Genomic DNA, 27,235 nt, shown 5'->3' on the forward strand with positions numbered 1-27,235 from the left:
CCTCCCATGCATCTAAAAATACAGCAGATAAGTCAAATAAGAAAAGATGCAACTATTGTCGCAAGCCTAGACATGACATTTCAGAATGCACGAAGCGCATTGCTTCGGAGAAAAAGAAAGCAGGATTGACAGTTAATGCCTCACATGCTATTGAATCCCATGAGCCAGCAGATGCTTCACATGCACATGCTCTTTAGGATGATTGAGCATGGGCTGTCCATTGCTCATTTGATCCCTCCAAAGCTGATGCACTCTTTACTGCTAATCATGCTCAGTCCTGGTACTTTGATAGTGGTGCTTTCAAGCATGTCACATCTTGCAGACAGTTGTTTCATTCTTTAGCCGATGCACCTCGAGGGGGGACTGTCACGTGTGCTAATAATGCTTCATATGCTGTAAAAGGAATTGGAGATGTGCAGCTCACATCCATTTCAAGCCATCCTGTCACTCTGACAAATGTTCTTTTTGTGCCTAGTTTATGATCTTCGTGATGACAATGCCATAGTTCTCACTGGCACTTTGCAAAAAGGGCTTTATCACCTTGATCATCACTCAACTACACTTTCTATTGAAGCTCTGGCTATTTCAATTCACAGCTTGCTGAAACTCATCTTTGCCATGAGAGAATGGGCCATCTCAATTATAGAGCTCTTGCAAAGCTACATTCACAGCAGATGGCAAATGATGTACCTCAAACTCACACAGTTTCCAAACATGTGTGAGAGGGTTGTCTTTTGGGTAAGATGCATCGATTTCCTTTTCAAAAAAATTATCCAAAACTCTCACAAAGGAAATTGCAGCTAGTGCACAGTGATGTCTATGGCCCAATGAGGACAAATGCCATTGGGGGGTACAAGTATTTCATGACTCTCATTGATGATTTCACAAGATATTGCTGGATATATCCTTTAAAAGCCAAATCTGAAGTTTTCTCATGCTTTCAGCGGTGGCTGAATATGGTTGAGAATGAATCAGGATGCAAGCTTGTCACCCTCAACACAGATAGGGGGGGAGAGTATATGTCAAAGGAGTTTGATGCATTTCTGTCTTCACGGGGCATTATTCACTCATGCACTACTCCTTACACTCCTCAACAGAATCCTGTTTCTGAAAGGAAAAACAGGTCCACAATGGAGATGGCCAGATGCATGCTTAAAGCCAAGTCTTTGCCCAATAAATTCTGGCTTGATGCAGTGATGTGTGCCAACTATGTGCTGAATAGATCACCTACACGGGCATTGAAGACTGTTACACCTTATGAAGCATGGAAAGGCAGGAAGCCTTCACTTTCACACATGAGAGTTTTTGGGTCTCTTGCATATGTTCATGTACCATCTCAGCTGAGACATAAGCTTGATGACAAGGCAATCAAATGCATATTTATTGGTTACAGCCAAGAGAGCAAAGGGTATCGGTTATATCAACCAAATACTGGGAAGATTATTGTCAGTAGAGATGTAATCTTTGCTGAACATTCAGCTTCTCCTCTTGTGGACTGCAAAGCTAAGCCAAATGTTGACATGTTTGATGCCTTTGAATCTTGGTTACCTCTGCCATCCTCAGAAGAGGACTTTGACCAGCAACATGAGCCTCCTGCAGGCCCTCCACCAAGCAATAATCAGCCACTACCCCATGGTGATTTGCAGGTTTCTCTTCCAGCACAAAATGATTCCACTATTCATGACGCAGTCATTGAAGAAAGAGCTGTCACTAGACAACAAAGGCAAGTTCCCAGATGGCTTCTTGATACATTGAGGGACAGCAAACAAGATCAGCCTTTTGCTGCCCGGACAAGGTCAGGGAATAGACAGCATGGTCACTTTCTTGAGTTTGCACTCCTTGCTACAACTTGCAATCAAGAGCCTCTATGCCATAAAGATGCTTTTGACAGCAAAGAGTGGATGGATGCAATGAGAGCTGAGTTACATTCCATTGCTAAAAATGACACATGGGAATTAGTGGATCTCCCTCCCGGCAAGCATGCCATTGGAACCCGGTGGGTCTACAAATTAAAAAGGAAATCTAATGGCAGCATAGATCGATACAAAGCCCGTCTTGTTGCAAAAGGGTATGCCCAACAACAAGGCATTGACTTTGAGGAGACATTTGCTCCCACATCCAGGATTACTACCATTAGATGTGTCATTGCCATTGCAGCCCATCATCATTGGCAAGTGCACCAACTTGACATCAAGACTGCTTTTCTTCATGGGGATCTGCAGGAAGAAGTATATGTCACACAACCTCCTAGCTTTGAGGTTGTTAATTCTGAAAATAAGGTATGCCGGCTTAGAAAAGCCCTTTATGGTTTGAAGCAGGCACCCAGGCCATGGTATGCCAAAATTCATTCACACTTACTATCCCTTGGTTTTCAGAATAGTCCCACAGAACCCACTCTTTATGTCTGTGGGAGTGGATCTGACTTTTTAGTGCTAATTTTATACAGGGATGATATGCTCATCACGGGCCCACATACTCAACAAATTGCAGCTTTCAAGGCTGACTTGCAGCAGATTTTTGACATGTCAGACATGGGACAGCTCCATTATTATTTGGGCATTCAGTTTGCTCATATTGAGGAGGGTATCATGATGTCTCAGTCCCAAGTATATTGGACAGCTCCTTGATCGTTTTCAGTTTGAGGATTGCAAGCCAATCTCTACTCCAGTGGACCCTGGCTTCAAATCCTCAGCTCATGATGGGAGCCCACCATGTGATATCACTCTTTATCAGCAAGCTGTTGGATGCCTTATTTATTTATGTCACACCAAACCTGACTTACAGTATGCAGTATCTCAGCTCAGCAGATTCATGCACATGCCCAGTTCACAACATTGGCAGGCAGTGAGAGTCTTCAGATATCTCAGAGGCACTCAAGATTTAGCCCTCTTCTATGGTGATCAGGGTTCACTTACCATGCATGCTTACACGGATAGTGACGGGGTAGGATGTTCTGACACCAGAGTGTCACATACTGGCAATTGTTTTTGGCTTGGCAATTCATGTATCTCTTGGCTCAGCAAGAAGCAACCAACAGTTGCCACATCTAGCTGTGAGGCTGAGTACACGGCAGCTTTCACCGCTACAGTAGAGTGTGTTTGGCTTTGACAGTTACTTACAAATCTTGGTATTCGCCAAACATCCTCTACTATTGTCTACACTGATAGCCACAGTGCTTTGGCCATTGCGCGTAACCCAGTGTTTCATGCGCGTACCAAGCATATTGAAGTTCATTATCATTATGTTCGGGAGCGGTTGTCAACAGGAGACATAGAGTTGTCCTATCTTCCCATAGAGGACAACATAGCAGATATGTTTACAAAGGCACTTCCTCGTCCCAAGTTCGAAGTCTTTCGACACGCTTTACACTTGGTTCCCTTTGTTACATGATCTGACATCCCTTGTACATTCATAGGTGGCTATATCCTTTTGGATGAACATGTGCCACCATGACCAAAAAAACCAGGTATTCTGAGACGTTTCCAGAGTACTTCAGCCCATCCCATGGAGGGGGGTTTGTAGGCCATCTCCTGGTGGTTCTAGTGATGCCCTATAGGCCATGGTATGTGCCTTGTAGGCATAAATATAGGCACTTGTAGTGTTAGTGCCTTTTAGGCCACATAGGACACTTAGTCCTATGTGACACCTAGGACACTTAGTCCTATGTGACACCTAGGACACTTAGTCCTAGGTCTAGGTACAAGTACTTTGCACTCTTTCTTTTCTATTATCCTAGTTTGACGTGACGTCGTTTCTCATCAACCCTTGTACCTTGTACGTGCTCTCTTTTATCTACGTGACCCTTCATATATAGCATGTAGAAAGAAAGAAAGAAAGAAAGAAAGATATACACGTCAGTTGGTATTTGATTTGAACCATGAGGCAAGGATCCAAGTCTAGCATAGATTGGCTAAACCGATTCAGCTTGCGGTGATGCAAGTCTAAAAGGATATCGACTACCGGGATCTATGTTCCTAGGATCCATTATTGCCATATGTGTCTGGTTCAAGTTATCGAGGAGAGTGAACTAGCAGATTTCACTCAAAGTGGTGTAGTCCACTCAGTTGTTGTGCTTTGAGCTTACTTCGGTTGTAGCTCCTTCAAGCTCAGCAAAGCGTAGGTCTGAAGCATTGCCTGATGCTCAAGAGGGGGGTAGTTCCTCCGCCCCCTTGTCAACAGACAGGCTCAAGGTATCTAGAAGTCGCTTGGTGACACTATATGTCTCACCCGAGGTACTGCTTGCTGACAGTACATCTGCTATGGGACTCACGCGCTCTCCTAGACCATATCATCATTGCTAGATGTTTATGTTTATAGCAACAAACTCGATAGTTTGATGTTCAAGAGGAGGGTATGTCACGGCAGTGACGTGAATTTATGGACCGTGACTAACTTTGGCTTAGGGGACTAGCCTAGGGGAAGCCACACTTCCCACAAGTCCCTAGGTGCACACACTAGGCCTACATGCTAGGGGCAAGGCAAGGTTTAGAGGGGTCATAAAGTTAGGCCCAAGGAAACCAATGTTTCATCGGTTAGAAGGGTTAGGATTTAAGTGTGAGGGGCAAACCAATGTTTCATTGGTTTTTGTGGGTTAGAGCATTAATGAAGGGGCCACGTGGCAGCCCCTCATGCACACCTACCCCCTTCCTGTCCCTCTAAGGCTAAGGTACGCATTTCTTTTGACGTTGGTGTTCTTGTTCATTTCACACATCCCGAGGTGAAGGGTACGGCTGTTTTTTCGCTGCATTTTGGATCTTAATTGGTGGCTGGCTCATTTTCCAAGGCTGCCATGCTCGCTCCATAGGTTCCGTACGGACTGTACAGAGCCTTTAAGGTGGTTGTACCGGAGCAGTACGTGCAGATTTTCCTAGTTTTCTCCAAGGTGGACTGTAGGAGCTGTTCTTTTCTGCTGTCACACATCCCGAGATACCTTCGACGCTGCTGTACGCCCCCTTTTTCCTGCTGTACAGCCTGATCAGCTCCTCTCTCCTGCCCGTGATCCTCCTGCTCTCTTTCTATCTCTGATTCCAGCTGTTATCTCTCTTCGTTCCCCTCTCCAAGCTGTCATTTCCTCCTGCTAGCCTCGACTTTGGATCTGCTACCCGTGGAGGTGTTCTGGACTGGATTGGAGTTCCTTGGAGCTGATCTGGAGCTGGATTGAAGTTGTTTGAAGCTGGTTTGAGCTCTCTTGTCACTATCCCTTTCACATTGATTGTATTTGGTCATTTTGGAAGCTTGTCGTTGCTCCTTTGCTGTTGGAAGTCCCCTCTTGGCCATTCAGGTTGTAATATGACACCCAATCGCAGAGGGTGTAACCAGATTGGGGTCAAAGGGGCAGTGTGTGAATTTTCTTCCTGTATTGTGGTCACTTGTTCAGTTTAAGATCTGTGTTGAAGCTTGATCACCCTGAGAGACTGGTCAGTGGGTTGTGGGATTGCCAATCTTGGTTGAGCAAGTTGGATGCTTTGTGGAATGCTTGGACACCTTTACAATGGTCATGGACAATGGTGAATGCCTTAGCCTTGCCTTGGCACTTGGGTACTAGTGTGTGCACTAGGATGGAATGCAAATTGTAGCCAAAGTTTGGCTTGGACAGTGGAAATTGCCCGTGGGGCAAAGCACCAATTTCATTCCTAAAGAAATAAATAAATACCAGAAGGGGCGCCGAGTGTTTGGGGCCAGTGTGGTGTCTTGTACTTGGTTTCATTGAGCAGAGGCACTCTAGCCTCCATCCAGTCATTTCTCAAATTGTTTCTAAGTGGTATTGTTTAAAGTTAAGTAGTTGGAAATTATGCAATGTGGCTGTGAGTAATGAATATGCAATGCAAGTTATGGTCTACTGCCCTTTAGGAAACTGAAGGCCGGTTACATCGCTCCTGTAGGTTGGGCCTCCGGTCTGATGAACATGGAAGGAAGTTCCCCTAAAGTGATATGTGCCTCAATATATTGTCAGGTCTTAGCTCGGGTCCTCGCAGCCGCCCCCTCCATGAGTCCTGTTGGTCACCCCTGTCTAGCTAGACTGAGTGGAATCTAGCTGTGTGTCTTGATTACCCCTACGTGCTCTGAGCAGCCGCTCCTTGTATTGGACAACCTCATGGATGAAGGCCGCCATGCATCTCTAGTTAGGGTAGGATAGAAAACTGGATAGGGATCCAAGACCATCTCGAAAAAGGCAATGATAGCAATCTCTAATCTCGTAGTACACAGGCATATGAAAGCAAAATGCTCCCTTGACTCGATCTCTCGGGACTCACACAAAGTGCAAACGCAGCCCTCTCTGGGTATGCCCTCCGCCAACCAATCTCAATACGGAGACGGTGGGACAAGACCAGGAACTGCCCTATTGATATCCTTAGGGAGTGGAGGAGGTGGATCTGTGTTACCCTGGTGGGTCGATGAAGCCCTCCACTCAAATCTGTAGGCAGTGGTCTCTGTAAAGCTGAGCTTCCAAGAAGCTCACGAGGTGCCAACCAAGTCTTGAATGCGTGTAACTATAGGAGATCCTCCGACATGACCTAGTTCACCTCGTGATTTGTGAGCGGGATAGAGGGGTCCTCAACACTGTATTCGAAGGGAGGTAGCCTATCTACGTGGAGCCCCAGGCTCTCAAACCATCTGCATGTATGTGCATACCAGCGCCTCTGGTCACCCTCTGCTATCAGTGCCATGGAGGAGGATAAGGCCAACCAAGGAAGCCTACGTCGCCCTGTGATGCGTGTGAAGAACCAATCTTCTCGAGAATGTGAATGTGTGCAATGCATGCAGAATTTGAATGCCAATTGGCCCTCCAATGGGGAAGAGGGTCCTCGTGAGAGTACTTGTTTCTCTTTCGACCTACGTGCAAGGTGGGAGAGAGAAGGCGGATGAATGCAATGTGGTAGAGAGAATGCTACGAATGATCACAATGAAGGAGAGTACCCCTTCATTAATGTCCCTCGAGATCACTCGAGTTCCATCTTCCACCCTTAGCCAACCATTTAATGCACTCTAATGCACCATTCCCTTACATATTGCCCCAAGGACCTAGACACGTGTGTGCACATCTTTATTGCTAATCATTAGCCAATGTTAAATAGTTTAGCGGTACTATTTACACCACTTGATCGATCATAAATATGAACATATGACCGCACCATCAAATTGGCGCCTAACAATAATAAGGTTCTAATGACTATTAATTAACTACATAATCATTTCTCTTGTCACGACACTCCCTCCTGCTTGAATGAGCAGAAGTCCTCTTCTGAATTATTGCTTGTCTCTTCCTCTTACGTGCACTTTCTCTTGTTACTTCTACAATTGCATCGCCTCGTTATAATCAGCGAGTTTCTGTGGAAAATCTGTAAAGAACTCTTCTTCCATCTCTTGTGCATCACTAGCTGTCTCGTTTTTAAACTTCAGTAAATACATATCCTCTTCGTTCCACGGGTACTCTTCTCTTTATGGTACACAATCTGTTCCGGCGTAAGAACTTCACTCCCATCTTCAAGTTCAGGTTCTTTTTTATGCTCAGTATCCAAAACTGCAGGAGTATCGCCATGGTATCTCTTCAAATTGCTCACATGAAAGATATTCTTCATATGCCATTGGGCTGGTAATTTCAACTCATACACTCTAGATCCTTCTTTTGGATATAAAGCTGCTGAAATCTGAAATGGACCATGAAACTTCGGCACTAACTTGACATGTTTTGTACTTCCTCTCACTGACTTGATTCTTCTTTTATCAATCTTCAGTAAAACCCAGTCATCCTAACTTCGTTTATTTTTTTATTGGTTGCCTTGGATTGTTGAATCTAAAAAATCGCTCCCCCAAGTGTGTTAAACATTGCCCATACGTGATTTCAAATGGGGCTTTCTTGGTGGAAGTATGTACAATGTTATTATAAGCAAACTCTAACATGGTTAGGAATTCTGGCCACCTTCTAGGTTGGACATGGACATAAGCTCAAAGTAAAGTAGTTATGGTTTGATTAGCATTCTCACTTTGTCCATCTCCTTGAGGAGGGAAGGCTGTAGTAACTTTCAGTTAGGTTCTGAGATTCTCTAATAGGGCTGTCCAAAGGTTGCTAATGAAACGCCATCATTATCGAATACAATAGATTTTGATAACCCATGTAACCTAAATATTTCCCTAATGAATAACCTTGTTGTTTTAGGAGCAGACAACTCCTTTTTGCAGGGAATAAAATGAGCATGTTTACTCAGCCTATCTATAACAGTGAAAATATGCTCAAATTGACCAACCTTGGGAAAACCTGACACAAAATCCATTGTAATGTGTTCCCACCTTTCAGAGGGAATAGGCAAAGGCTGCAAAAGACCAGCAGTTTACCTGTGTCAAATTTAATGCGCTAGCATACGTCACATTGTTGAACGAAGGCTGAAACTTATTTGCAAAGTTTAGGCCAATGGAAGTACCTCTCAAATTTCAATATTATCAATGGTCCCTCTAATGCCTCTATGTCCAGAACATGGACTCACATGTAACTCACACATGACTAGATACCGAAATGTTTTGGGTACACATACAGCATGTCCCAACAATCGGTATCCATCCACGATGGAATAGGCCTCTAACTCCCCAACCTCGTTACACTGAATCTTCCCATAAATTTCAGCGAAGTCCTCATCCAAAGAATAAGCTTCGACCGTTGCTCCTAGTAATTTCTCCTTAATCACAGAAATGTGATTAACTTGGAGCCCTCTACTCAAAGCATCAACTACTAAATTCTTCTTTCCTAGCTGATATTCAATATTTGGTTGCCCAAAGGATTGAATATATTCAGCCCATTTGATTCCTTAGAAGCTCCATCACCTTAGCAAGGTGATCCTTATGCTCTTCCTCAGTCTGGCTGAAAACCTAAAATGTCATCCAAGAAGAAAGAAAGAAAGAAAGAAAGTCTATTAACGTCCACTGGAGACCAAAAGGTCTATGGGAGGTCTATGGGACAGCAAGAAACCCTCTAGTACATCTGCTTTAGGGAGGGCACATGGCAGCTCCCAAGGAGTGCAACAAGCAACCCACATTATTTAAGAGTACCTACATAATAGTCTGAAAGAGTAAACAACCATACATCAGTTTCAAACTGAGAGTCTTTTGGTTTTGATTTAAACTCTCTGATTAGGGTTACGCCTTCACGGTAAGACTATGACAATATTTCCCAAGTAGGTTCGTAAAACCCTTCTCATCAGCCTACTAAAAGTAGTTGGAGCATTAGTTAGGCCAAAAACTCATAATGTCGAGTGAGAGTACGACAAGCAGTCTTATGTTCATCTCCAATTTTCATCCGAAGTTCATATTATATTTCTGATATATCTTGCTTTGGATATTATTTTATTTTAGTCAAGTGTGACTACGGCAAAGTATTCCATAGGAGCGCACCCGACGCGACAGGGGTCCTAGTGGATGCTTTGTGTGGTTAGTTGGGGACGCCTAACTAGCTTGTGTTTTGCTATGCTAGATGGTTGGTATTGTGGGTGATTCCATGTGTTATTGATGTTGTACTTGATTATTGTACTTTAAGCGCGGTTATGTTGGGATCGGTTGATTCGGTGATTCATTCAATCAATTGTTAATAACTAATGTAATCGGCGGCTTAAGTACAGGTGATGGAACTCACAACGAGGATTGAAGTTAGTGTGAGGGTACCGATCGAGGTGTCGCACAATGCATCTTTTATGGCCATGGGCCAATTTTGTATATCTTTAATATTGCAAGTTTGAGCAATATATTTTAGAGAGGACATAAATCAATTTTGGGCCCAAAGAGGCTATGTAAAGCAAATCCCTTATTTTGGAAGAGAGGGATAATTTTGGCTCCTTGTGCTTTTATGAAATATTATAAATACTCTAGATGAGGAAGCGTGAGCCACTCATCTAGGGAGAGGAGATTGTACCCAGTCTTCTTGTCGCTTTCATGGTGTGATTGTGTTTCTTCTCCAATTGAATTAAGTGTGTCCAATCAGGCCCTTTTGCGATAGAACTTCAATTTGTTTTTATACCTCCTTTCTATCATGTGCATCCTGTATGGGGCTCTACATGGAGGAGAAGCTGATGGCTCCAAGTCTATGGCATGACCATCTTCTCTCTCCATAGGCAATTTGAATGAGTCATCTCTTAAAAATCGATCCTCATAAGCTCTAAGGAACTCATTTCTCTCCTAATCTACTTTTGAGATATGAAGATCTTGTGAATCCCGTATATACACAAGATTACATTACAATCTATCCCTCATTTTACCAATCTTTTTTCTTGGGTAGGAGTAATCAATGAAATCGTATACACGTCTTGATCCCCTATGATCCTTATGTACAAAGCAACAATGATGAGTATGAGGATAAATAGCAGGGTTAAAATCATACCGCCATGGTTTAGCTATGTCAACGTCTTGTAAAGGAGCTACTAGAAAATCCCTTCGATCTCTATATTTTTGCATACAAAAAGGGATATTTCGTACTTTGGATATGTCTTCTTCATTATGTCCCCTAAAAGCTCCTGAGAGTGACATGTTTTGTATAGGTTCTGGTTTAAGATGGAGTAATTTTACCAATCTATCACTCACTAACTCATGATTACATCCATCATTTAGAAGAACCACTATTCTCTATCCATTTATAAATCCATACACCTTAAAAAGATCATGAGGCCCAAAGGTATTGGCTGAATGGACAGCATTCACTATTGGCTCGAATTCATCTTGGCAATTTTAGCCAAGAGAGCAAGACAATTATGCCATACGTGCCCTCGCTTATGTTTCTTATACCTGAAACATTTTCCTTCCTTAATCGACTTCTTCTCTTCATCCGTCACAGTCCTTACAAGAGCTTTACCCTTCCGTTTATTATTCTTAAACCGGTTTGGTTTCTTAAAAATGGGTATGTTGTTGGTCTTAGATGTTCACCCACCCTCCTTATTTAAGGGTTTACGAGGATTCAATTTCCTCTCAACCATTTCAGCCAGCTTAGTGAGGTCTTTAAGCGTGGTTGGGTTAAACATTTCAACCTCGTATCTTACTTTTGGGCTTGAGGCTGCTAAATACTTCTTTCTTCTATCCTCCTCGCTCTTTTCGGGTAACTCTAGAGACAATTTCCAAAACCTAGCTGTAAAATCTGTATCACTCTCACTATCGAATTGCCTAAACCTTTCCCAACGAAAGGTTAGGTTCTCTTCATGCCGTGGTGGCATGAAAGTGGCTTTCAGTTAGTCCACAAACTTAGCCCATTCATGAATAGGCTCTTTTCCTATTTGTAACAAAGACCAAAACATTAGAGCATCCTTTTATAGATGCAATGTGGCAAGAGCAAGCTTCTCTTGCTCGGTCTTCTCGATTCCCTCTTGCGGTTGGAATTTGGATCTCTTAGAAGGGGTACTCAACTCTTCATCCCCAAAATTTAGAGCCCTCTTAGTCCCTAATCTTGTAATAACTGACTGCTCAATCAAATTGCTAAGCTGAAAAATCAGCTTATCAACTAGAGTCTCCTCACTTCCTCTTGCACTTGGATTATAATCCATGTGTGCTCGATTTCGAGTTGAAGGCGTAAACTCATCACCTTGTTCTTGGATGGTCTCGTTTCTTCTTTCATTACGAAATGAGAGCTCCATATCAAAAGGTTCTTGAAGGAGAGACTGCTGTAAATCTATTTGTGGGTTATCATACTCAAGATGTGTGTAACTCTCACCTAATCCATCCTCTTTAGGAGGGGGTGAAGGTGTTCTTTCTCTCTCTCCTTCAGGAAATGGAGGAAAAGGAATAAGTTCATTGTTATATCTCCCCTTCCCTTCCATTCTTTCCTTTTACTAAGGGAAGAAATGACTTGCTGTAATTTTTAAAATAGGGGTTTATTTTACAGCAAAAAGTCAAATGTTATAGAGTTGGTGGTACTTATCCGACTCCCACTTCACTTGAGTAGAAAACCACTTGAAATTGCCTCTTCTTCCTTCTCTTTTGGGCTCTTCTTCTTGCATTTCTGCTGTAAACTGATACACTCCATTTGGGCTACTTGTTTTGAGAGCTCTAGATACCGTTATAGGGGGTACTTGGTGGGTGGATCACCCCCTTAAAATCTTTCCAATCCGGCTTTCCGTCTCTTTTCCTCATAGTTTAAGTGTTTTAAGGGTCTATTCGCACCGGGGCGGGTGGAAAGGAGGGGGAGACACCCCGTTAGGACACCCCATTCCCCGTCCAAAAACCAGAAATTTCAGAGAAAGCCCTTGCCTCAGGACCTCCACAATTCAGGCTTTTCAGAGTCTTTCGAAAATCCTCTTGGAGAGTTGTGGGAGCAGAAGGATCACTCAAACCCTTCTTCACTCATGCATGTGCTGTGCCACTTCGCCCGTCCCTCCCTGCCCAGATCTCTACCGCTCGTGCGTCTCTTGCTGTCACGTTCTTCCCATACAGACCCTCCGCGCACGTGCTTGCTTTTGTGCCTCTGTCCCATGCACTCCTCTTCTACGTTGCACTTGTTGTCCGTGACTTTGATACACCCGCTTTCGCCCTCTGTCTCGATAAGCTCTTCCTCTTCTCTTTCTGTCCCAGTCATGGATTGTCACTGCTCTCATACCAAATGTGACGAAGCAATCTTCTTGGGAATGCGAATGTGTGTAACGCATGCAAAATTTGAATGCCAATTGGCCCTTCAATGGGGAAGAGCGCCCTCGTGAGAGTACTTGTTTCTCTTTCGACCTATGTGCAAGGTGGGAGAGAGAAGGCGGATGAATGCAATGTGGTAGAGAGAATGCTACGAATGATCACAATGAAGGGGAGTACCCCTTCATTAATGTCCCTTGAGATCACTCAAGTTCCATCTTCCCATTTAGACCTACCCTTAGCCTATGACTCTTGCACCTACCATTTAATGCACCCTTCCCTTTCCTATTGCCCCTAGGACCTAGACACGTGTGTGCGCATCTTTCATACTAATCATTGGCCAATGTTACATAGTTTAGCAGTACTATTTACACCGCTTGATCGGTCATAAATACAAGCATATAACCGCACCATCAAATTGGCGCCTAGCAATAATAAGGTTCTAATGACTATTAGTTAACTAAATAATCATTTCTCTTGTCATGATAGTGCGAGATCCATACTATCTAATGCGGTAGAGATATATGAAATGCCGCATCGAGCTGTAGTGGGGGTGCTCCAAACTCGAACTCGATATGTCCGTGCACAAATCATGGGAAAACTGCTCAAGGATGAGCCAAGTACATCTAGGCAATGATGCTGTGCAAAATGGTAGTCAAGGATGGCTGCTCCTACAAAGATCTACAGTAGAGAATATCTGCCACACTGTACACAATCTGCAGGACCTTCAAAGGCTTCAGTAGCTGTGTAGGGATTACAAAAAACGGACGCCTATTTGTAGGTTATGAAGGGATCCTGGACTCTCCCAAATGGGCCGACGGAAATACCCAACTGGTCTGCCAGATATGCCCGACCAGTTTCAGCTGGATGTTGTTGCTGTACCTACTGCCCGGTTTGTGGTTGGCGAATGGCAGTTCATTATACTTGCTGTTTTGGTGCCATTTGTCCTGCCCTATGCCACGCAAACAGCCACATGTCATACTGGTGGTTCCAGATTCTGCTCCAGGTGCAATCAGTTCTCCAAAACTGCTCCAATCTCTGCGCAAGTGCTCTGTCGAGGTATGCCACCCTCCCTCAGTGCCCTGACCCCTTGTGCTCCTCATCTGGGGGCTCACAAGTGGGTCAGTGACACTTCCAACAAGTATCACTCTGTAGCAAAAGGTGTTTATGAGTTTCACATCAAGTGTTAAGAAACATGCAAATGCTCTCATACCACATGAAAGTTCATGAAAATGCAATGAGTAGGACAAATTAAACAGACTATGCATACAATCGGAAACACCTTTGTCAGTGCATGTAAGTGTGCTGGCCAGGCAGAATCACTGTGTAAAGTGCAGTCTTTATGCATTAAGATACACAATACAAAATACGTTTAGCATGAGAAAAGACAAACCCAGCCAACAAAAGGGTGCTACTTGAGCAAGGCAAACTTTAAATATTACAAACCTTGGTTATAGTTCTCCCTGTAAGATCCATGGCGCGCTTCCAAACTAGTGAAGGAATGGGGACGACTGAAAATCCAGAGGCAACGAGTATGCCGATCCACATCCCGAAACCAAAACCTGACCCCCACCAGCCCTATGAACCAACATGATCAGTTAAACAAAGCACACGTAGCTTTATGACAAACAAAGACCTCAACCCACCATGTCCCCAACTTAAATCAATCATTTGAAAAAGCACATCCTTCTCAGTAGAACAGAAACATCTAACGGAAATAAGTCAAAGACAAGAAACGTTTTATTTTCAGATGTATTTTGTAAGACCACGATAGAATCAAACAACAGCAAAAACTTGGCAAAAAGCATTTGTGTCCACACACTTGTAAGTTAGTTAAGCATCCCATTGCCAATAGCAGCAAACAAAGCTTCTTTCACAAAAATTGTACCACAAGAGACAATAAAAAGTTCTCTAAAGTGTAAGATTAGAAGATTCAAAAGTTAGTTTCTGTTGTCCAATAAAGGCTTGGAAAAGTTTGCTTTTGACAATGATAGATGGTCCAGAGAGAAGCTTCTAGCAGAAGGACTGGCTTGCTTATCCTAGAAGAAGCCCAGTCTTGTCTCGTCACATCACAAACTCAGGCTGGCCAGTCATCCTCATCAAACTTTGTCACAAGAGGCAGGGAGGAAATCAGGCTGAAATTGATACACTTGCATTCTGAGCCCTACAATGATTTTGAAAAATGCAAACAACTAGATCACCTTCGGTTTGACAGTTTATTTGAATGTCTGGTTTTGAAGGAATTTACTTGAATCTAGTGGTGGGCATCCTCTCATGCAATTAAACATGAAGATTAAATACAGCGTTCCAAAGATGATGATATATATAACTTTTTATTTGAAAACTGGAAAAGGTCTGTAACAATTGTTTACAACATTTTGGGCAGATTTAAGATGTTCCATATTTATATTTTGTCAAAATGTCGTTCATTTTGTGCGTAGAAATCCTTGTTACATGACTCCACTATGCCCATGGTCATGGTTTCAATTTAGAGGATTCCTGAGCTAAGAAGTAAGGATTGTCATGATGATGCCTATCGCCACAATCTTTCACTGAGGAATCCAAGCTCCACAATAATCAATAGCCAAAATGTGAGGGCTAGCCACAATACCTACAACTGCAAGGCTTGTATATCCACCCTAGACCTCCACTTTTACACTAGTTAGATCAGCTCCTAGCCCTGAGGGGTAACTACCCTTAACTAATGCCCATCTCGTCCATGCAAATGTGTCATCTGGGTTAGGTACAAGCTAAGTAACATTCGCTCAGGACATAAAACTACTTCCCCCTCAAATGGGAATTTTATGTCCTCATAAATCGAAATTATCAGCATTCTACTAGGAATAATCATTCTTAAGCCTATCCCTCCATCAGCTCAACTGTTCATAACGAATACAATTGTAGAGACACGTTGCTCCTTGACTGAGAACTAATACAAGTTTTAATGGAATATAGATGGTCAAGTCATCTAGCTGCACTAGGTGCTCCTCAAATACTAAGCTGTCCCCCTCACTAAGCATTCCTTCTAATTAGCTTATGTGAGGACTTAGATTCTTTTGGGTTTGCAACCGGTAAGCGGCATTATTTATATTCGTTATGATAAAATACAAAGCACAAAACCAAGAAGATATCCTGTAATGATCTCTAGTTTGCATAATCTTAGAATCCTTGGGAATCCCCAAATAAATACCCACATGCCCTCCTTCAAAATCCAAGGTCAGCAGCCACCCTCACCTTTATGTTTTTTAATACGAACACCTATGGAAGATATCAATTCATACCCATGCATGAGCCTTTGCCAATTCCTATTTAAGCTTGGGAGTACATTGCTATGAATTTTGAGACAAGACCCCAATCTACACAAAAGCCACGTGGGAAGATATGAAGACCGTCACATGGGCAGACCAGAGAGTAAAGGCAGTCTACCATGCAGGCAGCATTCATAGGTGCTGCAACAGGATCTGCAAAGGACAGCAGAATGAGTATGGCTGCAAGGTAGACAATACAGAGAAGTAGCATGGACAGGTGGCTAGAGCTGATATAGAGCTGTAGGATGTGCAGTAGATGGCTGGAGAAGAAGGAAGGCCAATGGGAGACTGCCACATGGCAACCAGTGTGTAGGATAATTGCAGACTGCATAGCGACAGTAAACTGGTGCAACATGTTGTTGCAGATGTAGAAGACTCTAGATGATTGGGTGCAAGTCCACAAGGCTACAGATTGGCTCGGCAGGTCCCAGCAATAGGCTCACGGACCAAGTCCATAAATAGGACTATATGCAGGTCGGCTGATCAAGGGAGGACCAAACTAAGTGAGCCCCGTCATTGGTGGGCTGACAGACTCATCAGCCAGTCTGTAGTTGGCAGCCAGTTCAAAGGGCTACAAGCCCTATAAATAGGCCCTGGAAGGGCAGTCTAAAATTCATGCTGTGCCTCAGAATTGACTGCACATTGGAGCAGCAGAGAGGCTAGGAATCGGGGCTCCTTGTACCTCACACATTTGCTGTGGGCAGGAGCAGCAAAGAAGACTTGGCCCTCATGCCACTGGGGTTTGCCATTGCAGGTATAATCAAGCATTCAATTGGGTTTATGCCTTGTTGAGCCAAGCTTTAGCTGGTTTTTGAGAGCCACTGGGGTTTGCCATTGCAGGTATAATCAATCATTCAATTGGGTTTATGCCTTGTTAAGCCAAGCTTTAGCTGATTTTTGAAAGGAAATTCTGACATTGTAGCACATATCCTGCCACGGGATCTTTCTTTGGTATATTTGAGGGGCATCCTCAAGCCTAGTATATGCTTTGGCAGTGATATTTGTTGCTTGAGCAGGGTGTGTGAACTTTGCTGAGATTTCTTTGACTCTTTTTGTTTGCTCAAATGGCATAGAAAAATACGAATGGTGTCTTTCAGTTGCTTGCCCATGAGGATCGGTTGGATGGCACCAACTATCCTCTTTGGAGTTTTTTGATTCGCAATCTATTAGTTGCCAAGGGCGTCTGGTATTATGTTCCAGGTGATGAGGCCGTCTTGTCCTATAGGACCAGGTGGTACTCCACAACAAGGGGGGGTCATGGTGGTGGTGCAGGTCGTGGGCAACAGGGACAACAAGCTGCCCCGATTGGACAAGCACCTGCAAGTATTAATCTTGAGCAAAGGAGGTGGGATACACGTAATGCTCAAGCCTTGTCTTTGATTTCACTGAATATCAAGAGGTGTATTTTCCCTCATATCAGGTCCTGCCAGATTGCTAAAGATTCCTGGGGTGACTCTGTGCAGGAACATGTCACCAAGACTCAAGATTTGCAAGAGCAACTCTTGAACATTGATGAGGTCATTCCAGACTCATAGCTTGTTACCATTACTTTGAACTCCTTACTGAGAGTCTACGTGTCTAACCTTTCAATACGAGAGAATCAAAATCGCCTCACGTTTCAAGAGTTGGTAGCACTCTTGTTGTAGGAGGAGCAAACGCGAAATCATATGGCTTCACGTTCTCATTATGGGGAGCATGCTTTTTCAGCAAAGGATAAGGGCAAAAAGGAAGTTCGTCCAAGTCATGCCTCTAGCAGTGGTTCTAGAAATGTACATGCATGTGGGAAAGATAAAAAGAATGCCATAAAGCCTTTCAAGAAAGGAAAGTGCCATTATTGCAAAAAGGTGGTCATCACATCAGTGAATGCCCCAAGAGGCTTACAAAAAGAGAAGAAGAAAGAGTTTGATATGGCAATTTCAAGCTCAGCTCATCATACAGGTTTCAATGATACTTCTGCTCATTTTGTTGAGCATGATTGGAACTTCTTTACATGCAGCTATGATGTTCTTGGAGTCACATTTTCAGCCTCAATGAGATGGCAGAGACATGGTATTTTGATAGGGGTGCTTTCCGTAATATAACCTCACATAAATCTTTCTTTAGGAAATTGTCCAATGCATCACTTGGCAAGTTAGTTTCTTGTGCCAACCATTCTTCTTATCCAGTTAAAAAGATTGGAGAACTTTCACTCACAGACGTGGATGGTTCAGATTGTTGCCTCCAAAATGTTTTGTACGTGCCACGGGGACGTGAATTTCTAAGCTTTAGGAATTTACGGTGGCAACTCTAGCCTCCAACTGATTTAAACAGTTCAAAGGACACTTCAGTGCAATTAATTCCATGGGCCAAGGCAAGGGACTGAAGGTTAGAGAGGGGTAAAAATCCCTTTCGCTAAAAATAGCTCCAGGACCCACGTTTGGCTAGAAGGCTGCAGAAAAGTCAAAATTTGCGAGAGAGAGGCAAGTCACAGGCTGGGAAAGTGCTCCAAGGCTATTCTATCACATCGGTTTGCTGATTTTTTACTACCAGGGCAGTCTATGGGCTGCCAGAATCTCAAAACCGAAATCCGTTTTGTGCTAGGACCATCCAAATCAGTTCGTTTTTGCTGCATGCCTACTGCTCATGCCTTCCTAGAGGCCCAAATCTGATTCGCACTTCTTCCAGGAGCTTTCCAGGCCAAGTGCCTATAAAAATCGCACTTTTCCAGGTAATTAGGAGCTTCCAGGCAACTCGATTTGCTTCTAGACTTGGCGATTCTCTTCCAACAGGTTTTCCAGGGTTGCTTTTGCTGATTTTCACCTTCCAGCATGACAAAGATCTTGCCAGCGAATTTCGTTTTTCCATGCTTGCAGATTTTCCTAGGGTTTCCCGAGCTTTCCAATCAGTTGATTGGTTTCCGGGAGCTTTCCTAATGCCTCAGAACCTTTAGATCCTTTTGCTTTGTGCAGTTTTGCCTTTCTGTTTGCCAGGAGCTGGGGTTGTTTTGCTAGCCTCTGTCTTGCTAGGACTCCCTTGATGGGTATTCAGAGCTACCAAGACAGATTGAATTGTTTTGCTAGCCTCTCTGTCTTGCTAGGACTCCCTTGACGGTTATTTAGAGCTACCAAGACACATTGGTCTGATTTCTCTCTTGCCAAGACTCTCGTAGTGGGTATCAGAGCTACCAGGTTAGAACCCTCACCCAGATTCCGAAGAAAGCTGCCATGGAATGTTGCACTGGACTGGGATGCCTTTTCTGTGATTGCATAGCAAGACGGAAGTGCCTGTGATCGGATTATTCAGTTGGTTGTCTGTGGGCTGATGCACTGCGATGCTATTCTTGTATTTGCAAGCCTTTTGAATAAAAGATAAAGTAGTTTAGGGCCAATCTGGTGTCTAGTGCAGACAAGGGCAATCTAGCTCCTGATTTTGGTTTCTGCTATTTATTAATTGGCTGTTATTATTTTCTGGTTGGCCTGTAACAGTTTTTTTCTCAACGGCTGAAATCGTGGTTTTTGGTGGTTGATAATTGTTCACCGCCCTTTGGAGTCTCAAAATCCAAGACATCACCAACTTTCTGAAGGTGAGATCTATGGTTGTTTTGGATGATGTTGGGATCAACAGGGATATCACAGCTCTCTCAAGAGGCATGTGGTTGCTAAGAGAATTCAGCCAAAAAAAATCAGCCAAGATGGTGTGCAGTGAAAGCATAGGATGTGCCAAAGTATATGCCTCATGAGGAACACCAAGAGACAAAGGAACACGACGAGATCTTGATTCAAGAACAGTTATTGGCACAGAGTAGTAGAGTTTCCTTGTTGCTATTCGGATGTGATGTGGATGGAGGAGGGTGAACTGGCAGATTCACCTCAGTTGATGCAACTCCACTTTTCAGTTTGAGCCGACTTCAGTTGAGGCTCATTCAAGCTCAGCAGAGCGTGCGTCTAGAGCATTGACTAATGTTCAATAGGGGGGGAAGCACCTCCACTCCCTTGGTTCAGACCGCTCCTGATATCTAGAGGTCGCTTGGTGACACTGTCGGTCTCACTCGAGGTACCACTTGCTAATGGTATATCTGCCGCGGGACTTCTAGATTAGTGTACTAGTCACTATCAGACTATCTGTACATGGTATATGAGTTTATACATGATATATGAGTTCGTTACCTGCAACTCTACCAAATCATATATTGCATGTATATCTTGAATGTACAGGTACTTGTGAGAAAATGGCAGAGTCTGCCAATCTATTGAGATATGTTTGTGGTTGGATATGGTTTGCTATCCATGGCTCTGCAAATCATATATGCAACTCTAGTCTCGTCGTGCACGTGGCACATTCTTGTAATGGCAATATATGCCACTCTTACATGACACTTCATCACTGGGTGTATCTCTAAATCCGAGATAGGATAGCATACTACGGTCACTGCTATCGTCGACAAGCACGATGGCCTTACTGCTAGAACAAAAACAGGAAGTAGTAAACTATGGTCAGTGCCACACAATTCTGATGGCACTTGATGCCAAACTGGTTGGTTCACATTCGATGATATTCTTGTGAATATGTGTGGTTTGGATTGTGAACTTGCAGTTCCTGATATACCACGGATTATGAATGGTTTCTTTCCTGCCAGGGCTCTTTTAGAGCTTCCAGGATAGATTTGGCCAGTCCGCCATGAGACGAAGTGGGTAAATAATTGAAAGGAACATGTGCAAAAAGTATGCATGGGATGTTTGTATGCATGCATCAAGTGTTTTTGTGTGTACTCGTGATGCACCACTAGTTGTGGGTCCTGGGGGATGGCTATATGAAAGTGGGTAGTTCATCGGACGGTACATATATGGGTCCTGCGGAATGGCCATATGAAGGTACACATTGACCGTATGTATGCGTGCATGGAGTGTTTGTGTATGTTCTTGATGTACCTCATCCTTTGGGTCCTACAGGATGTCCATGAGAGGATAAATCATCTATGTGGGCCCTACGGTATGGCCATACGAGCCCACAGGGACGTGAATTTCTAAGCTTTAGGAATTTACGGTGACAACCCTAGCCTCCAACTGATTAAAACAGTTCAAAGGACACTTCAGTGCAATTAATTCCATGGGCCAAGGCAAGGGATTAAAGCTTAGAGAGGGGTAAAAATCCCTTTCGCTAATAATAGCTCCAGGAGCCATGTTTGGCTAAAAGGCTTGGAAAGCAAGCAGAAAAGTAGAAATTTGCTTTCAAGGGCTGTTTTCGAGACCACAGAAGAGCAAGGAGAGGCAAGTCACAGGCTGGTAGGAAAGTGCTCCAGGGCTATTCTATCACATCGGTTTGCTGATTTTTTACTACCAGGGCAGTCTATGGGTTGTTGGTGGGCTGCCAGAAGCTCTAAAACAAAATTTGTTTTGTGCCAAGAGCCTCCAGATCAGTTCGTTTTTGCTGCATGCCTACTGTTCATGCCCTCCCAGAGACCCAGATCTAATTCGCACTTCTTCCATGAGATTTCTAGCCAAGTGCCTATCAAAATCGCACTTTTCCAAGCAGTTTGGAGCTTCCAGGCAACTCAATTTGCTTCCAACTTGGCGATTTTCTTCCAGCACGTTTTCCAGGGTTGTTTTTGCTGATTTTCACCTGCCAACATGACAGAGATCTTGCCAGGGAATTTCGCTTTTCCATGCTTGCTGATTTTCCCAAGGTTTCCCAAGCTTTCCGATCGCTTGATTGCTTTCTGAAAGCTTTCCTATTGCCTCCGAACCTTCAGATCCTTTTGCTTTGTGCAGCTGCCTTTTTGCCAGGAGCAGCCAGGTGGGGTTGTTTTGCTGGACTCCGTCTTGCTAGGACTCCCTTGATGGGTATTCAGAGCTACCAAGACAGATTGAACTGTTTTGCTGGCCTCTGTCTGCTAGGACTACCTTGACGGTTATTTAGAGCTACCATGATAGATTGGTCTGATTTCTCTCTTGCCAAGACTCCAATAGTGGTATCAGAGCTGCCAGGTTAGAACCCTCAGCCAGATTCGGAAGAAGAGATGCCATGGAATGTTGCATTGGACTGGGTTGCATTTTCTGTAATTGCATAGTAGGATGGAAGTGCTTGTGATCGATTATTCAGTTGGCTATGTGTGGGCTGATGCACTGCGATGCTATTGACCAAACACACCAAATTGATCTTGTGAAACAAACCAAGAACCCCAACGAAAAGCTCTCGTATCCCATCAAGCTCACCAAGTTTCCAATGCTAGAATCTCGGCTAGCATGCAAAAGAAAATTGACCTAATTCTTGCAAACCTCGGCAGCATTCTCAAATGGGGCGTTTCTCCATTTCCTACACATAGCTAGCCTTAAAAGAGTGCATCTTAAGCTTGATGCAGCTTGCCAACACAGCTTTAAAAAAGAAACTTTTTTCAAAGATCCCCTTTGAAAAGGAGTGCCTAATTGGTCTATCCTACTAACCTCACCCTTGAAAAAAAATAGCCTAATATGGGCGATCCTGCTCTAAACTTGGTGGAGAAAATTAGCCATAAGTTCATTAAATGCTTACTTTGATGCATATAACTTTATTAAATGTTGAAACAAACATGATATATGACTCAACATGCTACTTGACCCCATTTAGATTTTCCAATCTATAGATATAGGCTGTCAAAGTTTTATGTTAGAACAAACTACGCACGTGCGGCCTGTGCTAGCATTAAAAAATTCAATTTTCATGATCTATTGGAAGACTAAGTGCACTCACAAAAGGCACTTGGAATGGCAAATTTTTCTACCCACAACAGGCCGCGCCGACGCAGCCTGTTCTAGGTAAATAAATTTGCCTTTTGAAGTGTCTTTTGTGAGTGCCTCTCATGCTTCATCCAACTTGCCAAAAGAGATAAAAATAAAATTTTTCATACTAGAACACGCCACGCCGGCGGACTGTTCTAGCATAAAACTTGTGACAGCCTATATCTTTAGATTGGAAAATCTAAATGGTGTATCAAATGGCAAGAAGGTAATACTCCCAACAGCTTGAAACTGACATCTCATATGTGATGGGATAATCATCTAGAACATTGTGATAGTTCCATGGCCCCAATTGCCAAAACTCTCTCGGGACCCAAGATAAAAGAAGGGATGTCTCCTATGCCAACATTGTTGGAGCCTCAGAGACCGAGAGAAGGGGGGTCTCCTATACTGGCACTAATGGAACCGTGCCTTAGCCTAATGAAGGTATGAACTAGAACTGAGACGAGGAAGCCGAGAGATCTAGCCAGAGTGAATAGAAGACCTACACATGGGTGGGCGCTTTGCGAGGCGAGAGAAGAGGCGAGGGGGATGGAAGTCAGAGTTCTTCGCAGGGGGGGGGGACACTAGAAGAAAATAATTGGAAGGTGGGTGGTTAGGGTGATCATCGACTGCGATAAAGGTGGGTGGGAGATGGCGGAGGGTGAGGGACAATGGAAGAAGAAGAAGAGGTTATTCAAAAGATCCTTGGATACAAACAAGCCATTCTGACACTGGAAGAAAATGATTGGATGGTGGGTGGTCAGGGTATCATCGACTGCAATAAACGATGGTGGGAGATGGCGGAGGGTGAGGGACAGTGGAAGAAGAAAAAGAGGTTATTCAAAAGATCCTTGGATACAAACAAGCCATTCTGTCTAGGACTTTTAATGCTAACTCTAATAATATGCACATTGTACACATTTCCTTGATGAACCAAACGTCTTCAAGAAACTAGACACAATTGTGACAACAGGTGCATCTCAGAAACATAACTAGGCCAATTCTAGAAATTAGAGTCCATGGAAACCGTATACCTACCTGCTTACCATCCTTCGGCACCGGTTGACTCTGCTCTATGTAAGCAACACTACCTGCAATTTAGCATAGACAGTTGAGGATCAGAAATATTGCAACAGTGTTAAGCTATCCTCTACAATAAAAAGTAAAACACAATTTATATCACTTATAATGGACCCATAAAAACTTCAAAACAAAGACAGCCTTCAGTCCCTCTTTAATTATTTAATAGACAACCAAAGAAAGTGACTTTCTAAACACAATTATGAATAATGCCTATGGCCTTTACATTTAGTCACCCCATATTGATAAGTATTGGTTAAACCAATAGTGACCCTACAGTGATAAGTATTGGTTAAACCAACCTAGAGCTCGTCTATCACTAGACCCTTGTCAAGAGCCACATTTAGAACCTTGATAAGATTTCATGTAGAAAGCTCGAAATTATGGATTTTTTCGTTCATTGTTGAAAATATCCAACTTCGGAAGGGAAGGGAAGGGCATGAAGACCTTTCATCGAGTTTTATTCTTTGTTTGATCAAGTTCAACTCCCTCTAAGCTCAACCCTTCGGAGGTTCATAGAAACCTTGTGACTCTGTAAACATCATAAAATCCCATTGACCAACCTTCCAAGAAGATCATTAAATTTACCTATCCATGTTAGATTATGAGTAGTGTGGTGTAAACACACCCTTGGGAAACTATTTTCTCTAGTTAGGTCTTTGCTGATAGGGTTAGTATAAGGGTTAGCTTTCCTTGTAGAGGATATATTGCTCATTTTGGTCATTCTTTGTAACACAACTCTTGCATTCTCCACGTTTTAGTGTTCTCCTTTCACCCCCATTCCCAACATTTCGTATTACTCCTCGACTAGCTCAAGCTAGTCATGCCTCAAGAGAAGGTCCCCAAGCAAAGCATCTTCCTTTCCAAGGAAAAATGCTCGATAAGTTTTGCTTAGTCACCTTCTTCCTTTCTTCTTTGTTTCTTGTTATCTTTCCCTTTTGTTTAATTGACGTATTTTTGTAAGCATAGGTTTGCCCAGTATAGCTACTTATGTTTGTGCACTAAGCATTGCTTGCTAGCTAGGTATGTCTACCTTTTGTTTTACAAGAAAATTTTGTTAGCTCATTTTTCTTCTCTTTTATTTTCTCATTTGTTTCAATGTAGAAATTTGGACTTTCAGACAACAAAAATCCGAACTTGTACAATTAATATATTCTAGTCTTACAAAGGTATATATTCTTTTTCTTGTATAAATGAATGCTCATCTGCATGTAGCTTTGTCACATGTGTCTATGTGCAAGGGCATATTGTCTACACCCGCTGTTGGATGCTATGACATGGGTGGGGATGTCATATAGCCAATCCTTGCTATATGTGATGGAGTTAATGGTTTTAAACCTTGTTGGTGACCATTGTGAGGTTAGGACTGCACTTTTTAGTTTTAGAGAATGTGTTAGAGCATGTCTTGCAATTCATCTAGATGTGCATCTATATATTGAGTTAGACAAACATCACACACACACACACACAGATAGTGAGACAAACATCACGCACACACACACACACACATATATTTATATATATAGAGAAAAGAAAGAAAGATATATTAACGTCCTCGGGAGACCTCATGGGCCTATGGGACAAACACACACCAAAAGGTGAACACCAAAACATCAATTATAGACTGAGTGTCTCTTGTAAGTGTATATAGGACTCACAAAGTTATTATAGGTTAACAACACTCTACTACCAATAATAATCGACCTGCATTACATCAGTTTAAGACTGAGAGTCTTTAGACTTGGATTTGAAGTCTCTTATAAGTGCTTTTCCATCTCTGTAAACAGCCCATTTTCCTTCCTTTCGAGCATCCTTCACTTTAGCCAATTCAGTGGCCTTCATTTTAGGCTGAGTTGGGGTGAGCTCCTCCGCTATCCATATTTTAGTGCCTTTCAGCTTATTGGTTTGCTTAAGAATCTTGCTTCTTTTCATCTTGTTCTGGAAGCATACTTTGGCTTGTGTCCCCTCCTATAAGACAACTATTACGTCTTCAGCATCCCGTTCTAGTTGTGGGGTTCTTTCCATGATATTTTCCAGTTTTTCCTTTCGAGTTCCTTCAAACCAGCCCTCTGGTAGCCCCCCTATGCGTACGAGTCGTGTACTAGCCACCCTCTTTTCTTGTTCTTGTACTTCTTCATACACATCCGATGTGTTAACTTTAGTGTCCAATGTTGCTGTAATTTCCTGTTTTACTGATTGGAGCTGACTTGTGACCAGGTCCTGGAGCTGACTTGTGACCAGGTCCTGGACTTTAGTCACCATCTGTGGTGTGGGTGCTGCTGTATTGTGTATCTGCAGTACCTCATGAATAATTTCCTGTTTTCCTTGTGCTTCCCATGCATTTGTTTTCCTCTCTAACGATGCAAGTCTGAGCTTGAGCTCACGGATTTCCTACTGTTGATAAATATGCTCTTGTGAGTCTATCATGCTTACCGTTCTCTTCTGCTGTAGATAGTTCTTTGCATATGGGGACGGCGTCTTTGCAAACACATAGGGGGGAGGTGAGGGGAGAGCTGCAACGGAAGAATATATTGCTTTTGTCGGGGTCGAGACAAGTGTCTTGATCTTGGGGAAGGCCACAGGTGTCTTGGCATCCCCATCCATAGTGGCCTGCATATATTCAGGCACCCCTTGCTGTAACTAACCCCCAGGGTTGGGTTTTGGGGCTCAGCCCAAACCCTAGGGTTACGTGTCCCTTGCGGAGGCGGACGGTGACTTCTAATGGCGGCAAGTGCTGGCTGCTGTTGTGGCGGCATTGCTGTTGGCGGCTGCTGCTGGTGGCTGAGCGGGTGAGGGAGGCTGAGGCGGAGAGGCTGAGCGGAGGGGCTAGAGGGAGGGAGAGGCTAGGGATGGAGAGGCTGAGCGGGTGAGGCTGAGCGAAGGGGCTGAACAGGAGGGGCTGAGCGGGAGCAGAGAGGCTGAGCGGATGAGGCTGAGCGGAGGGGCTAGCGAGAGAGAGAGAGAGAGAGAGAGAATAAAGTCTGCTTGAGACCCTTCAGGGTCTATGGAACTGATAACTACTAGTTACTGATAGTGGTTCCTTTACATCTGAAAACTGAAAATATGTCTTTACGAAATTTGCTATATGTGAGCATTCGCTTAGCTAACGTGTGCTTGCCCGAGGATTTCGCTATGGTGTTTCAAGCCATCCTAGCTCCTCAATTTTTTGGCTGGTTGTTCCAAAAGGGTTTTTAGTGCTGTCGCTATTTTTTCCCTCTTGGGATCTTGGATCTTGCCCACCTGGCCCTCTCCACCTCCAGGTCATGGGAGCTGGTCCTTAATTTGCAGATCAAATGGCTTTAGAACATTGATATATCCTCCACGAGGTATTTTCACCTTTCATATATGTCCATCGGATTAATTTCCTGTTTGCAGAACTGCATTTTCACCCTAGGTCTTGCCATAGTTTTTGTAGCATTTTTTGTGTGACCAAATTCCTGATTCCTCCCATATCTTTTGGGAGATCAGCAACCCCCTCTGCCATCCAGTGGTCTTTGTAGCCTCCATTGCTTTGTGCAGTATTCT

General features: G+C 43.4%; 1 protein-coding gene across 2 annotated transcripts in view; it reads right to left on the reverse strand.

The window, feature by feature from the left end:
• Nucleotides 1-27,235, reverse strand: part of LOC147888223 (Holliday junction resolvase MOC1, chloroplastic-like) — a 99,949-nt gene that overhangs the window by 44,116 nt on the left and 28,598 nt on the right. For both annotated transcript variants that reach the window (XM_087393664.1, XM_087393663.1), the window contains exons 4-5: nt 23,669-23,721; nt 14,035-14,166 (exon numbers count right to left, since the gene is read on the reverse strand). In XM_087393664.1, coding sequence (XP_087249790.1) covers nt 14,035-14,166; nt 23,669-23,721 — 185 coding nt within the window. The remainder of the gene's footprint in view (nt 1-14,034; nt 14,167-23,668; nt 23,722-27,235) is intronic.

The sequence above is a fragment of the Dipteris shenzhenensis genome, chromosome 22 (assembly GCF_047967505.1).
Source record: "Dipteris shenzhenensis isolate YYH24624 ecotype China chromosome 22, Dip_SZ_1.0, whole genome shotgun sequence".
NCBI classification, from domain to species: Eukaryota; Viridiplantae; Streptophyta; class Polypodiopsida; order Gleicheniales; family Dipteridaceae; genus Dipteris; species Dipteris shenzhenensis.